Here is a 14,486-nt window from a genome sequence, read left to right on the forward strand (position 1 = left end):
ACATAGTGAAACCCCATTTCTACTAAAATACAAAAATTAGCTAGGCGTGGTGGCGCGCATCTGTAGTCCCAGCTACTCGGGAGGCTGAGGCAGGAGGATTGCTTGAACCTGGGAGGCGGTGGTTGCAGTGAGCAGAGATCGCACCACTGCACTCCAGCCTAGCGCTTGGCAACAGAGCGAGACTCTTGTCTCAAAAAAAAAAAAAAAGAATTTATCATGAAATTAGACATGAGGTTCCAAAAAGCAGCTAGAGGATTTTTTATTTTTTGAGAAAGGGTTTCACTGTGCCACCTAGGCTGGAGCGCAGTGGCACAATCATAGCTCACTGTAGCTTCAAACTCCTGGACTCAAATGATCCTCCTGCCTTGGCCTCCCGAGGTGCTGGGATGACAGGCATGAGTCACTCCTCCTGGCTAATGATTTTTCTTGACATACTAAAAGTGTTTCTTAAATAGCATTTCATCTCATTGTGGGTGGGTACACAAACGTTGGGTGGGATATCCTTGGGAAGTGACACCATGCACACAGAAGGCAGGAGCCCCAAGGAACTTGATGGGATTAGGGGTTGGGGATGGCTCTCGAATGGGGTCTGAGAAGGAGATGAGAAGCCTGTTCACGGAACACGTCACAGGGGCTTGCTTTCTGCAGGGTCAGTGGCAGGGCGGTCCCTTGGCTGGAGCGCGCTTCCCGCCCATCCCCAGGCCCTGCTCAGGTCGGCTCCTAGGAACCATCCAGTCTCGCCAGCACACTCCGCCCAGAGGCCACCTCTGTCCTCCGGGTTGGGCCCGGTCTCCACGGCGCTTAGTACAATCGTAACTTAAACAGCTATCACAGGACACTCAGTCTTTAGTGTCTGTCTCCCCGCGGCTGGGCTGACGACTCCCAGCCCGGACACTGAATGCTTGGCCGCGGGATGCTCTGGAGCGCAGGGTGCCGTGGGGTTGAACTACAGCTCCCAACATGCTCCGGGCCGGCGACGCCCGAAGCCCCTGGTGGTTGCCTAGCGACTCGGAGTGTCCCGGAAGACGGGCCCGGGGCGGGGCGGGACTTCCGGGACGGCGGTTGCATCAGATTCTGGGAAGTGTCTGTCGCCGCAGCTGCGGGTCCGGGATTCCCAGCCATGGCAGGTTCCTCCAGGGAGCAGGGTGAGCGGCTTGGCTGGGCCAGGCTGAAGGCGGCTGGGGCCTGCCTGGGCGCTGGGTGCTCGGCTCGAAGGGCGGCGAGGCCTTGTGTCCGAGGGGCGGGGGTGCCCGGGGTCCGAGGGGCAGCGGTGCCCCGGGTTCCGAGGGGCGGCGGTGCCCCGGGGTCCGAGGGGCGGCGGTGCCAGGGGTCCGAGGGGCGGGGGTGCCTGGGGTCTGAGGGGCGGGGGTGCCTGGGGTCTGAGAGACGGCGCTTCCTTGGGTCCGAGAGACGGGGGTGCCCGGGGTCTGAGTAGCGGCGGTGCCCGGGGTCTGAGGGGCGGCGGTGCCCGGGGTCTGAGGGGCGGCACGCCCTGGGATCCGAAGGACAGCGGGTGCCCAGCTCCCAGGGACGGCCACTGGGGACCCTGTGTGAAAGGCTACCAGACTCGTGGCTGGAGCACAGACCCCGCGGGCACCCGAGCCCGACCAGGCGCTGCCAATACCACCTTGCCTCCGTTTCCTCACTTGGTTCCTGCCGAGGACCCTTTGTATCCCCACACTGGGAAGTGGCCCTACATCCGACAGCCTCTCCTCAGCCAGTGCCTGGGTGGGCCCTCGCCCCGTCTTGTCCCAGCTGGACTTTGCGGGAGATACAAAGGCGCGAGAGTTGTTTTGGTTTTCTGCCCAGACCTGGCTGCATCCGAGAGGTGGGCGGAGGGCACCTGAGGTTGGTACTTAGGGAAATGGGGCAGAGGACGCCAGGGGTACGCGTACACACAGTAAAAGGGCTTGGGGCTCTATGAAGGCTTTCATCTCCAGCTCCGCAGCCGTCCACTGCAAGCTACTTGTCAGAGCATTACTGCCCCACTTTATTGCCAACCCTGGAGGTTCCCGGGGATACAGCTGTGTCAGCTCCCCCAGTCACTCATGTCACCAGCGGGTAGATCTCGAGAGACCACAGGGTCTCTCACTGTCCCTCCAGCAAGATTTTAGGTGCTGGAAAGGCAAGAGGCTGAATCAGAAAGCCCAGATTCCTGACAGTCTGGAGCAGGTTTTCCAGAGGAAACATTCTCAGTATCCAGTTTTTAATTCTCTTGCAAAAATTAGATGCAAGTTCTTCTAAGACACCTCCAGCACCTACCTACCTCCAGTTTAGATCGTGCCAAGATTTCCTTGGCATTTGGTGGTGCCCTTTGCCTCTGAGGGTTCACTGGGTTATAGATAGGTAGTTCAACAACCTGGGTAATCTAGTGACATGAGTACACCTGGATGACAGGGATACACTCTCATGCCTCGTGGCAGGAGGTAGTCACCTTCCAGGCATGCCACCTTCCACCCTACCTGTGTGCCTGGATTCCAGCACCATCTCCACCCGCCCCAGAGCAAGGCAGCCCTCAGAAGTGACCCAGATTCCTGTAAAACAGCGTTGTGGTTAATAGCCCCAGCTCTCGAACTGGCCCTGGGTCCCAGCTCTGCCCCCTCCTCACAGGAAACCATGGGTAATGGCTCCTACCTTGGAGGTTGTAGCATAAATGAGTTAATAGATGAGAAGGACTTAGAACACTGCCTGGCACTAAATAAGCGCTCTGTCCATGTTGAAAATTAGAGCCTGTTCGTTTTTTTAAAATAAAAATGTGATTTTGGTTCCTTTGTGAATGTAAATGACATATTAGTAGTGTTTTTATCTTGTTTTTAAAAATAGCTTTGGAGCTTGAGGTTTTCAGAGCTCCGTAAGAGTTGCCTTAGTTTTGGAGCTTGCCGTGTAGGTTGGGATTGCCCACTCCCGGCTGTCAGGGCAGCAGGCAGATTTCCCATCCTTAGCCTGCGGGCAGCGTCTCTAGCCAGTGTTCTTCTGCCCCAAGACATGGCCCACCTGCCCTTTACTGTCGCCTCCTCCCACCACACACAGGCTCTCAAAGATAGGAACAGGAAGTAAAATCCAGTCGTAAATGCTTTAAGTGACCATCTTCCCAGATTTTTCAAGGAGGCCTTCATTTTCGGACCATTTTCCCTAAGTTGACTCAGAACATCAGTTTCTCGTTCGTGATCTCATTGGGCGTACAGCTTCTTTTCTGTAGTCTTGAAGGTGCGTAGGCTTGGTGCCTGTCCAGGGCCCTGATCATTTCAGAAGGATGAGTTTCATTTCTGAGCTTTCTGGGGTGGATGGAGCCTACCTCAGGGCCTTTCCCTACAGATTTGGGATACCACTTGGGTGGCTGCTCGATAGGTCAGACTTACAGTTTAATTTTTATACAGTTTTATTCAAGGGTCTTTGTAATAACATAACCAGCATTTTTTCAGCAAGAGTCTGTGCCAGGTACTACTCTAAATGCTTTACATCTGTTATCTCCTGCCACCCTTGGAGAAGCCCCTTTGAGGAAGATCCTGCTGGCATCTTGTACAGATGAGAACCCTGAGCTTCAGAGAAGTCAAGCAATCTGTCCACCATCATGGCTAGCCAGAGGCAGAGCCAGGCTTCCAACCTGGGAAGCCTGACTCAATAGGGACCTTAAACTGCTGTGCTGTGCTGCTTTTGATGATGCTCTTCAGACTCACTCAGAGTAACTCAACCCAGAGAGTTAAAGCAGCCGAGAATGAAGCTGATGCCCTTTGATGTGCTCCCCAGAGCCAAATGAAATGTTTGCTCCTCTATGAACTCCGGTACCATGTTTTCAGGTACTTGAAGAGTCTTAGGCAGTACCCTTGAGGTAGAGATTAAGCCATTTCTAGTGTGGGTGCTCCAGGTGGCAGTCCTGCTGTCTGATCACCCCGCGGGCTCAGCGTGAGGGATGTTGGATTCTCCTGATAATGAATAACCTCCTTCCCAGTAAGGAGGAAGATGGAGATGCTGTTCTTGCAGGTAAGAGATGATGCCTTGGGGACACCTCTGTGAATGAGTGACAGCTCGACCTCCAGGGGGCTGGTGAGCAGGAGAGAGGTGGGAGTCCTCGCCTGTGGGAGGAGGCTCTGGTCTCGGACTGGGTGGTGTTGGCTCCTAGTTGGTGAGAGCAGGGGTGCATGTACCTCTCTCCTCCCCATGATTCATGTCTGGGGGCTTTTTCCAGTCCCCTGTCTGAGCACTTCTTGGTCAAGAAGTGGGTCATTGAGAGGGACCCAAGAGGAGCAGCTATAGGGGGTAGGACCAGGGGAACATGTGCAGAACGGGAGTGACCTGCAGGGTGAGGTGTTGGCTGGACACCCGCAAGATGAGGACTCTGGTGGGACCTTAGAAGTAGCAGGGTCAGTGGGCAGAGGGTCAGGGTGAGTGAGGGGTGCAGACCCCTACCAAACTGAGGCACTTATTAGGAACTCAGACCTGCTGTGAAAGGGTCTGCATCTTAGCAAGCTGCCCACCCATGGGGAAGCTGGTTTAAACCTTGCTGGGCCCACCCCAGAGACTCTGATTTTGGTGATCTCTGGTGGGCCCAAGAATGTGACGTCTAAGGAGCTCCAGGTGCTGCTGCTGGTGGCAGGCCAGGACCATGCCTGAAGGAAGGCAGGAAGAGAAACAGGGCAGCCCAGAGAGTTTTAAATGCTGATAGGAGGCCCGGTGTGGTGGCTCATGCCTGTAATCCCAGCACTTTGGGAGGCTGAGGCGGGTGGATCACCTAAGATCAGGAGTTCAAAACCAGCCTGGCCAATGTGGTGAAACCCTGTCTCTACTAAAAATACAAAAAATTAGCTGGATGTGGCGGCGGATGCCTGTAATCCCAGCTACTCAGGAGGCTGAGGCAGGAGAATCGCTTGAACCCGGGAGGTGGAGATTGTGGTGAGCCAAGATCATACCATTGCACTTCAGCCTGGGTGACAAGAGTGAAACTCTGTCTCAAAAAAATAAGAAAATAAAAAATAAATGCTGATAGGAAAGAGCCAGGAAAGAGAGAGGGAGAGGTGGCACTGCCATGGTTGTTTGACATGTCAGGGATGTGGTTCATTTGGTGTGGATTTGTCTTGGTGTCTGCGCTGAGTGATTCTTCGGCGTCTGCGCTGAGCGATTCCTCGGCGTCTGCGCTGAGCGATTCCTCGGCGTCTGCGCTGAGCGATTCCTCGGCGTCTGCGCTGAGCGATTACTCGGCGTCTGCGCTGAGTGATTGCTCGGTACCTGCGCTGAGTGATTGCTCGGTACCTGTGCTGAGTGATTGCTCGGTACCTGTGCTGGGTGATTGCTTGGTATCTGCGTTGAGTGATTGCTCGGTACCTGCGCTGAGTGATTGCTTGGTACTTGCATTTGATTTCAGTAAATGTTCTGTAAAGCTTTGTAGCTGGTGATAATCAGCATCCACCTTTGGGACAGTCCCGTGGCCTTCAGTGTGTTTATGGACTGAACTGCAAGGTCACCTGGGGGCAGACATTGCTTCCCGTGGGGGCAGAGCAGGAGTTTTGGCATGGAGTGTGCAGGCTCTACAGTGAGGGCTGATGTCCAGAAGCTGGTCCCTGGGAGGTTGTCGTCTGCTCAGAAGTGTTCTCATCTGGTCTCAGCATCAGACTGGTAGACCGCAGCCCGGCTCAAACCCGTGACCACTTGAAGGCTGACCTATTTTTATTTGTTTCCTCCAGACACGCTTAAATGCAGCTACCACAGTTGCCCAGATGACTGCCTCCATCTCGTGGGAGCCTGTGGTTCTCCTGTGCTTCCCCGGGCACCAGCACCTTTCTGTTCTGAGCGGGTGCTTCCCAAGCGTGCGCTTGGTTCTCTTTTGATGAGCAGTCCAGGCTGCTCTAGACGCTGCATTTAAGAGTGATGTGGTCCAAGATCAAGGCAGATATGGTAATGAATTTTTAAAAGAATAAAATTAATTCAATAAAAATGAGTGTGTGATCCCCAGGAAATCTCCAGGAGACTCTCTGGGCATCACGTGCGGCTATTATAATAATAACTGAGCGATTATGATGATAATGATGGCAAACTGGGCCCTGGCTCTGTGCCAGGCAGCTTTTAAACATTTTACAAGTGTAATTTGTCTTAATGACCTGCAGCTTTACAAGGTGGATGTTATGAGCGTGTTTAGCACATGCGGAAATGCCACCGTGTGTGTTAGTGTAGGCACTCAGCCCCACAGGCTCGGGGCCGCCCACTCTCCAGAGTGGATCCACAGCGCCTTCAGCAACCAGACTGCTTTGTTAGCACTCAAAAGCCATTGCAGTCGTTAGGACATGTCATGTTTTTCTCGTTTTTAAAGTAGCATATGCTTATCACATGCAGAACATGTGAGCCATGAAGAAAAAGAGGGAATTAAAATCACCCGTAATCCCCTCATCAGCCATCATCACTGCCAGTGTTCAGACGCATCGCTGGCGGTCTCCTGTCTTCATCAGAATCTATCCTGAGTGTGAGAGACATTACTGTCAGCTCGCTGCCTAGGGCCGGGGGTGGGTGGGATCTGGAAGCCAATGTTGTGTCACCCTTCCTCAGGGTGCTGCTGTGGCCTCTCCTTCCCTCCTGGTGTCCTGGAGCCCAACCCAGCATAAGCAGTTGCACAAGACCAAGGCTCAGGGAGGGGACAGGGAAGGGGAAGCGCAGAGGGTCGGCGTCCGGGGAACACAGCTTTCGAACTGTGGCCTGACCCATGAGGGGATGAGGCTCACCTTCTGGCTCTGTCCGTCATTCTGGCAAGTTCTCTAATCTTGAGTGAACTTCATTTTCTTTATCGTGAATGGGACCACTGCTGGCAGCTGCAGGACTGTTGGAGGGGAGTATCTAGCTGAACCAGAAGTCTCCTGGTTGGAAGCTGCTCTGCAAAAGAGTTTGGAGGAGTCTGATATTTAATTAGAGTTAGTTTTCCAGGACCTCGCTTTGGGGTGTGTGGAGCTGGCATGGCGGGTCTCCCTCTGCCTCTGTCCTCCCCGATCTCGTCTCCAGCTGGGAGGAGAGTGCATCTCCGTGTGAGCGGCCTCCTTCCTCTCTCAGAGGGAAGCCCCAGCAGTGCCAGTGCCGAGACCGGGCCGGTGATTGTGGAGATGGGACAGGTGAGCTCCCGGCACCTGCGGGCACCTTCAGCGGGGCCAGAGTCTGCCCTGTGTTTCTCTTTCCTGGGACTGTTGGAAGAGCTAAAGTGAAAGTGACTTGTTCTTGTGCTCTGGTATCTTTGGGCAGCAGCGCTCCTGCTAAGCAAGCCCTTGTGGCCGGTTGCCAGCACTGGTCCTTGCGCAGGTGTCCTGAGAAGGGTGGGGGAGGCCCAGCGCCATAGGGGAACGCCAGCCCGCCACCGGTGGGATGCGCTCTGTGGTGCTGTTCTGCTGTCCACTCATCTGTTCCCTCAGCAGCTTTAGCCGGTATCTGCAGTATCACACGCAGCGTCTTCAGATGCTGAAGATCAAGCAGTGAATGAAGCAGTTGGAGTGGTCGGGCAGATGGTGAAGGAGAGCAGTCCATGCGTGTGTTTGACAGGAGTGCTGTAGAAAGAAACGGCAGCCAGGCTCAGGGGTCTAGAGGCGGGCGCCATGTGGACGGAGTTCTTGAAGGCCTGGGGGAGGCTGGCAACTAGCAGAGCTACGAAGGATTAAGGGGCCTGCTGGTATCTGGAGAGCATTCCCCCTAGAAAGGAGCAGCAGGTGGAGGAACCATGTGACTAGGGTATGGTGAGCCAGGTGGGGGCCCATGGCCAGCACAAGGACTGGCTGGTGCTGCTGGCGAGGTGGGTGTTAGGGGACTGTGATGTGAACTTGCACGTTTCAGCAGGGCCGCAGGAGTCCTGTGGCTGGGAGGGAAGAGCCATGCTGGCTCCAGGTGGCAGTGCCTGCCTTGCAGGAATCCAGGTGATGAGTTAGAGGCCCTGGGTCCTCCTGTGGAGTGGCTGTGGGTGCTCCTAAGAATAATTTGGTTTTTGTTTTTTTTTCATTTTTTTTGTTATAGAGATGGGGTTTCTCCATGTTGGCCAGGCTGGTCTCGAACTCCTGACCTCAGGTGATCTGCCCACCTCGGCCTCCCAAAGTGCTAGGATTACAGGCGTGAGCCACCGCACCCGGCCAAGAATAACTTGTAAAGGGGCATGATTCCAATTTTGGCTAGAGAGTGTGCCAGAGCTTTGCTTCTGGGTACCTGTGGCTGCTTGAAGTGGATGGCCATCTTACGGAGGTCAGATGGGACAGTGGCTCCCTGCAGTGAGAGGGAAGCAGGGCAGTTAGAGGGACGCTGCACTCATCCCACCAGCGAGAGTCATCCCAGGAAGCCTGTTTTAGGGCCTGTGTCCATGTTGAGACTTCAGGAAGGCTCTCCCACGCCATGCCCACCCCTTTACTGCAGAGAAGAGGTGGCTTCAGGACAGCTTCTCAGGCGGCTGTGGAGGCCAGGCCCTGGGGCATCACGTGGCTCCGTGGGCTCCCTGGCAGATGAGGAGCTCAGCCCAGCGGGCACTTGTGCCGTAGTCCATTCTGACTCCTCTTTGCTGACAGCACTGTGATCTGGGAAGGACCAGTTATCTGCCTGACATGAAGGGTTTTCCCCACACTAGGCAGAGCAGAGAAAGGTGCTTGTGTGCAGTTACCCTCGCAACACACTCTGCTCTGTTTTCAGAAGCTGTATGGGTTTGGTTGGGGTGACTCTGGCTCTGTGCCAGGGAGTAAACACGGAAGATGGGGGACGAAAGGGAACGGGAGAGGGCAGAGCGGGAGATGATGACGTGCAGGCCACCCATGCCCAGTGGCTTTGTGATGTCGGGCAGCCTGTGCCCAGGAAGGGCAGCTGCGCATGGCACAGCAAGGGGTGGCCAGACATGTGCTTTCCTACCCTGAGTGAACTCTGGGGTCAGAGGGCGTCTGTGTGGAAGGAGCAGGCGTCGGTCCTTTTCCCACAGTCCTCTCAGCAAACACGATCACTGGTTCGAGGCTCGGATGCACTCGTGCTCATGGGGACAGGGACCAGACTCCTTCCCCTGGCCAGCAGCCTGGTGCCATCTGCCTGCTCTGCCCCCACTTGAGGGAGGCGGGCTCTGGAGACGGCACCTGGTCTCTAGCTCCCATGTCGAAGGTAATTGCAGCCAGATATTCCTTAGAATGGTGAGACAGATTTTATTCCCCAATTCCTGACAGTAGGGAAAGGAGCTGCGTTTCTTGCCGATTCAGCAGAGATGACTTTTGGATTTAAAGGGAGAATGATTAGCTGAGCCTGGTGGCACATGCCTGTAGTCCCAGCTACTCAGGAGGCTTAGGCTGGAGGATCACTTGAGCCCAGCATTTTGAGGCTGTGATGAGCCTTGATTGTGCTACTGTGCTCCAGCCTGGACAATAGAATCAGACCTGTCTCTAAAAAACAAAAATAAAAATAAAATAAATACAAACTAAAGGGAGAATGAAGGAGGGGAAGGAGGGCGAGCAGGGGGCCTTCAGTGAAAAACAGCATGGGGCTGGTCAGCGTGTGTGTGTCAAGGCGGCCTTGTCTGCAGCTGGCGGTTGTGAAAGTTAGGATTCTGCTCCTCCCCGTGGTGACATGCAGAACAGCGGCTCTCAGGTCCTCGAGTGATACCCCTGAGTGGTGGAGGCGCACGCTTACTACTCTGAAGGCTCTAAGGAAGGAGGCTGGGGCCTGGGGCTGGTGGCCAGTTGTGGCTGGCTGTAGTAGTCACATTCTCCTGGTAGCCCTATGCTTTCTTGGCTGGTCTTTTGAGGGGACTCACTCCTTCTGGGGCTGTGGCCCTGACCTGTAGACGCCGTGCTAGAGTCCCGGTGTCTCTTGGTACAGGGGTGTAGATGACATATGTTGTCAGTGTGGGGTTCTCCCTGCCCTTCATCCCTCAGCACCCGGAGGAAGAATTGAAGCTGGTTTGGTTTGGGGGATTTTTGTTGTGAGTTTTAAAAAATTGAGGTAAAATTCACATAACGTACTTACCTGACAGGTGACATACCACAACGTGTAGGTGGTTTTCCCAAGGCGAGGCTTATCCGTTCATTACACTCCGGATGTGCTGACCACTGTGATTTCCCCAAGTGTCAGAAACTGAACTGCATAATTCCTGATAGTGTGGGACTGTGTTCGTGCTTTCCCTCATAGGAAAAATAAATTAAAAGTTTAAAAACTAAGTCGTATATGCGGCATAAAATGAAAAGGGCACAATTCCGTGGTGTTTGGTGCACGAAGCTGTCACGCAGCCTTCAGTTCTCCCTAGTTCCAGGGCATATTCATCACCCGAGAGGAAACCCGTATCTGTTAGGCAGCCACCCCCGCAACCCCAGCTGGCGTGACCGCTCTGCATTTGCCAGTTCCGGATGCTCGGCGTCCAGGGAAGGGTTTAGACACCTTTCTCTTTGTTCTGTGCCATCCCCCAGCCCCTGTCTCTGAGTTCTGCCTGGTGGCTCTGGGCTGCCTTGCCTGCCTGCCTGATACATGTGCCCTCTGTTTTTGCAGCTCCCGACTACAGGTCCATTCTGAGCATTAGTGACGAGGCAGCCAGGGCACAGGCCCTGAACGAGCACCTCAGCACGCGTAGCTATGTCCGAGGGTACTCACTATCCCAGGCAGACGTGGACGCGTTCAGGCAGCTCTCGGCCCCGCCCGCTGACCCCCAGCTCTTCCACGTGGCTCGGTGGTTCAGGCACATAGAAGCGCTCCTGGGTAGCCCCTGTGGCAAAGGCCAGCACTGCGGGCTCCAAGCAAGTGAGTAACAGAGTGGGTTCCCTGGCCACTCGAACCTCTTCCCCAAGGTCAAAGGCCTTGTCCATCACCCTTGTGGTTACCTGGCGCCTGTGGATACCCCAAAGGGAGCCTCGCCCAAGTATGTCTCCAGCAGGTGGCCTGGCAGGGCAGATCCAGCGCTCGGTGGGTGGAGGTTGGGATAAAATCACGCCCCGTGGAGCTGGTTATTCACCAGTGATGTTCACGTCACTGATACGGCAGGACTGCCTGAGGTGGCGGGATGCAGAGCCGCCGTGACTCTGGGGTTCCACGCAGCATGCCCAGGCCCTGGGCCTAGCCTTGTGATTTTTAGCTAAGGCTGTGCCTGGCTCTGATTGACTCAGTTCTTGCTCTTTACTTTTTCTAGAAGATTGCAGTGTGTCTGTCCTCCAGCTTTAGAATCATTGAATCCTAAAGTGTTAGTCGTCATTGAACTTTTTTTTTTGAAGACTAAAGTGCAGTAGTGAGAAGGGGAAAACAGTAGCACCAGGAGCTCGATCTGTAACTGGCTGTGAACAGTCAGCTAAGATAACTCACTGCCTTTGGACCAGCCACTGAACTTTTGAAAATCAGAAATAGGTCATGTTTTTCTCTTGAGATGATGTCTGTCCTGTAGCTCCAGCCTGTTGGTGCTGTTGCGCCTGTGGAATGTGGCTGAGATTATTTGTGGGAGATACTCCTGGGGTGCCTGCATGGCTTTGTCGCTCTCCATGGCAAATCTGAGGGGGTTCCATGCCAGCACCACTGAAGTGTGCCTTTGGGTGGCTCAGCTCCTCCTCTGGCTGTGGGCACTCCTCCACCTTCATGCAGGGCAGGTTTTGTGCTGTTTTCTGTACTTGGTGGCCTCCTGGGGGCTTCCCCAGTCTTCTTTGGGGCCTGGGATTTGGAACATGCCACCTTGCCTCTGTCATGGGTCACGCCTCTGCAAGACCACTGTTTGAAGCAGGGTGAAGGTGGGACTGTCACATCTCCTAGGGGCCGTATTTTCTGGATAGCTCTGCAGCAGACACGCCTTCCCCAGCAGAGGGTGGAGGCTGCTGTGCAGGTCATGACCTTCCCTGTGTAGCCATTCCTGCCTGAGCATCCAGTGTGGTCACCCAGGTGACAGCTGTGCTATGAGGTGCCTTCTCTCCAAGGGCGTCAGATTGCTCCCCCTGCCATGCGCCATTCCAAGACATAGCCAGAGGGGGCCGGGATCAAGGACAGCCACACGGGCCTGGTCCCTCCCGCTCAGCAGTGGCCTGTCCAGTCTTCCATCACAGGGACTTGTTGAAAGAACGATATAGACACATGCCTCCATCCACACTGAGAAAGAGGAAGGTTTTTGCTCCTACAGAGAGGAAGCAGAGCCACACTGCTGCGTAATGGAATGGACCGTGGATAGCACTAATGGACTTGTGCCCTCTCCAGTCCCAGGCTGCCCAAGAGGCTGCCAGGGACTGCTTGTGCCAGGAATGATGGACATTAAGTCAGGCGACCCTCACTCAAGCTGGGTGTACATTGAGCAGGGGCTGAAGGGGAAGGTGGAGCTGGAGCCCAGGACTGCTAGGGCATCCAGTGACAGTGACCTTGAGTGGGTCCAAGATGCCGTGGAGTCCAGTGTAGTATCCTCGCCCACGTTCCTAGGATGACAGTAGCTGCGGCTCTCCCTCCATGTAGCTGTGAGAATCAGAGCCGCTGCCCCCACTGAGTGGGACCGCCCTCCACTTCCATTGCCCATACTCCCCAGGCACCCACCTTCCGTCCTGGCACAGTGGGACAAGTGCCTCTCCTCCTGCTGGCCATCGTAGCAGCATCAGATGTGTCCATGTCTGGCCCTCAGCATGCCCGCCTGTCACCAGCCCCTCCCACGTGCCCTCTGTGTCCTCTCTCCGAAACCGTGGGCCTCAGCAGCCCGAGAGGTCCTCTCAGAGATGGAAAGGCTCTGCTTAACCCTCAGGGCCCTATTCCTGTGGCGCCAGACCACTTCCCGGGGACCCCTTCCCTCTGCGGTCGGCCTCTAGCACGGAGGTCCACTGGAGGTCATGGTGTTGAACTTGTTGGACCCTTTTCACTCACAGTGGAGGCTCAGCCCTTCTAGCCTACTGGCCTCTCCCTAGCCCCCAGGAAGGAGTGTCTGGGTACACTTCACTGAGTAGGGCATGGGTCTGTCAGATGCCGAGGCCATGGTTTTAGGAACACGAAGGTTTGGTGTTGCTCTCACCCCTTGGGTGGAGGCCCCTTAACTTCCTTATGGAGGATTTCTCTCCGTGAACCTGGGTCCTGTCTACATCTGATGTGACATAGGCAGACTGCTTGCCACTTCCTGGCTTCTCTCTGTCCGTCCTTTAAGGCATGTCTCTCATGAGCGATTCATAGTTGTTCCGTTGTTGGGTCTCTCAGGTCAGGGTGGGACTGTGGAATAAATGAATGTGTGTTCATTTCTTCTCAAGAAACAAAAGCGCAGCCCGGGCGCAGTGACTCACCCCTGTAATCCCAGCACTTTGGGAGGCCGAGGTGGGTGGATCACCTGGGGTCAGAAGTTCAAGACGACCCTGGCCGACATGGTGAAACCCCGTCTCTACTAAAAATACAAAAATTAGCTGGGTGTGGTGGCGCGCACTTGTGGTCTCAGCTACTCAGGAGACTGAGGCAGGAGAATTGCTTGAACCCAGGAGGCGGAGGTTGCAGTGAGACGAGATCGCGCCATTGCACTCCAGCCTGGGCAACAGAGCAAGACTCCTTGAAAAAAAAAAAAAAGCAAAGACTTAGAGAACAGCATGCTGACTGCCTTTCTGGGTTCCTGTGTGAAGTGTAGCAGGAACTCTGGTTAGGATTGTCAGGTTGTGGGGTGTTACACAGGATGGAAGACTCTGGCATCACGATTCAGGGGTCCTGGCCTCTGAGCCAGACTCCTCCAACAGGGACTGACCCTGGCCAAGTGCTCTCAGCCCTGATAACTCAGGAGGCAGGCAGTGAACTGTAAAAAACTAGGGTCCTTAGTTTTTCCCTTCTGCAAATCTGAATGTATGTATCTGGGCTTGGTAACCCATTTCCTGGGGAGCCCATCACCACCTGTGTGGAAGTAGCAGCCTTAGGGGAGCTGGAAAACTGGCTGTGGCCTGGCTTCTTGGGCGAGCTCTCAGTCCTGGGAACCCTGGACCTTCCCTCATGGCCTCATGGCCGTGTTTCTGGGCAGCATCTCCAGCCATTTGAAATGGCAGCAGTGTCCTATTGGAGGAAGTCCGGGGTCTTTGTGAGGGAAGAGAGTGACAAGGTCCTAGAGTGGCAGGTTGAGAGCCTCCAGGCATTGAGTGAGAGTCTCCTCCAAGGGCTTGTGAGACATTTGAAGTAAACTGAGGCTATGCACTTGGCCTCATAAACACGTGATGTTTCATTAGGATTCGAATTTCCTACTTTGGAATCTGACCACCTGTGACTGCTGGAACTTAGCTAGAATGAGGGCTCCTGCCGAGCACTGTGCCTCTCTCTGTCTCCCACCCCATCTCCTCTCCCTGCCCAGACACACATGGTGCAGCCGCCCTCCTTCCTCCCCTTGACCTGTTAGTCACCAGCATGTGTCATCCTGGCCCGTGTGGCCCGGGCAAGAGCCAGGAGGCCAGAAGATGGCTGGTGCCCAGGACCAACTTCCCTGTGATCGCTGTGTGGCGATTCACTGGTCATGTTCAACAGAGATTTGAGGGAGGCCTGTACAGGGTCTCACCTGCTGCTAGACCCTCTGGCACAGAAGCCAGGAACAGGAGGAGGCAGGATGTGAG

General features: G+C 54.9%; 1 protein-coding gene and 1 non-coding gene across 6 annotated transcripts in view; both read left to right on the forward strand.

Annotated features, from left to right (window-relative positions):
• Positions 1 to 1,048: 1,048 nt before the first annotated feature.
• Positions 1,049 to 14,486, forward strand: part of CARS1 (cysteinyl-tRNA synthetase 1) — a 56,173-nt gene continuing 42,735 nt past the window's right edge. For 3 of the 5 annotated variants that reach the window (XM_012456151.2, XM_012456154.2, XM_012456153.2), the window contains exons 1-2: positions 1,049 to 1,145; positions 10,462 to 10,710. In XM_012456151.2, the coding sequence (XP_012311574.2) occupies positions 1,121 to 1,145; positions 10,462 to 10,710 (274 nt within the window). In that variant the 5' untranslated portion in view covers positions 1,049 to 1,120. Of the gene's footprint in view, positions 1,146 to 3,080; positions 3,349 to 10,461; positions 10,711 to 14,486 lie in introns of those variants that run through there. The other 2 variants (XM_012456152.2, XM_021677044.2) reach the window with 2 other exon arrangements.
• Positions 9,938 to 10,104, forward strand: LOC135272154 (U1 spliceosomal RNA). Its single transcript, XR_010340246.1, has one exon. It is a non-coding gene; the product is annotated as a U1 spliceosomal RNA (small nuclear RNA).

This window comes from Aotus nancymaae, unplaced genomic scaffold (genome assembly GCF_030222135.1).
Source record: "Aotus nancymaae isolate 86718 unplaced genomic scaffold, 86718_ANA_hifiasm-v0.15.2.pri h1tg000106l, whole genome shotgun sequence".
Lineage (NCBI taxonomy): Eukaryota > Metazoa > Chordata > Mammalia > Primates > Aotidae > Aotus > Aotus nancymaae.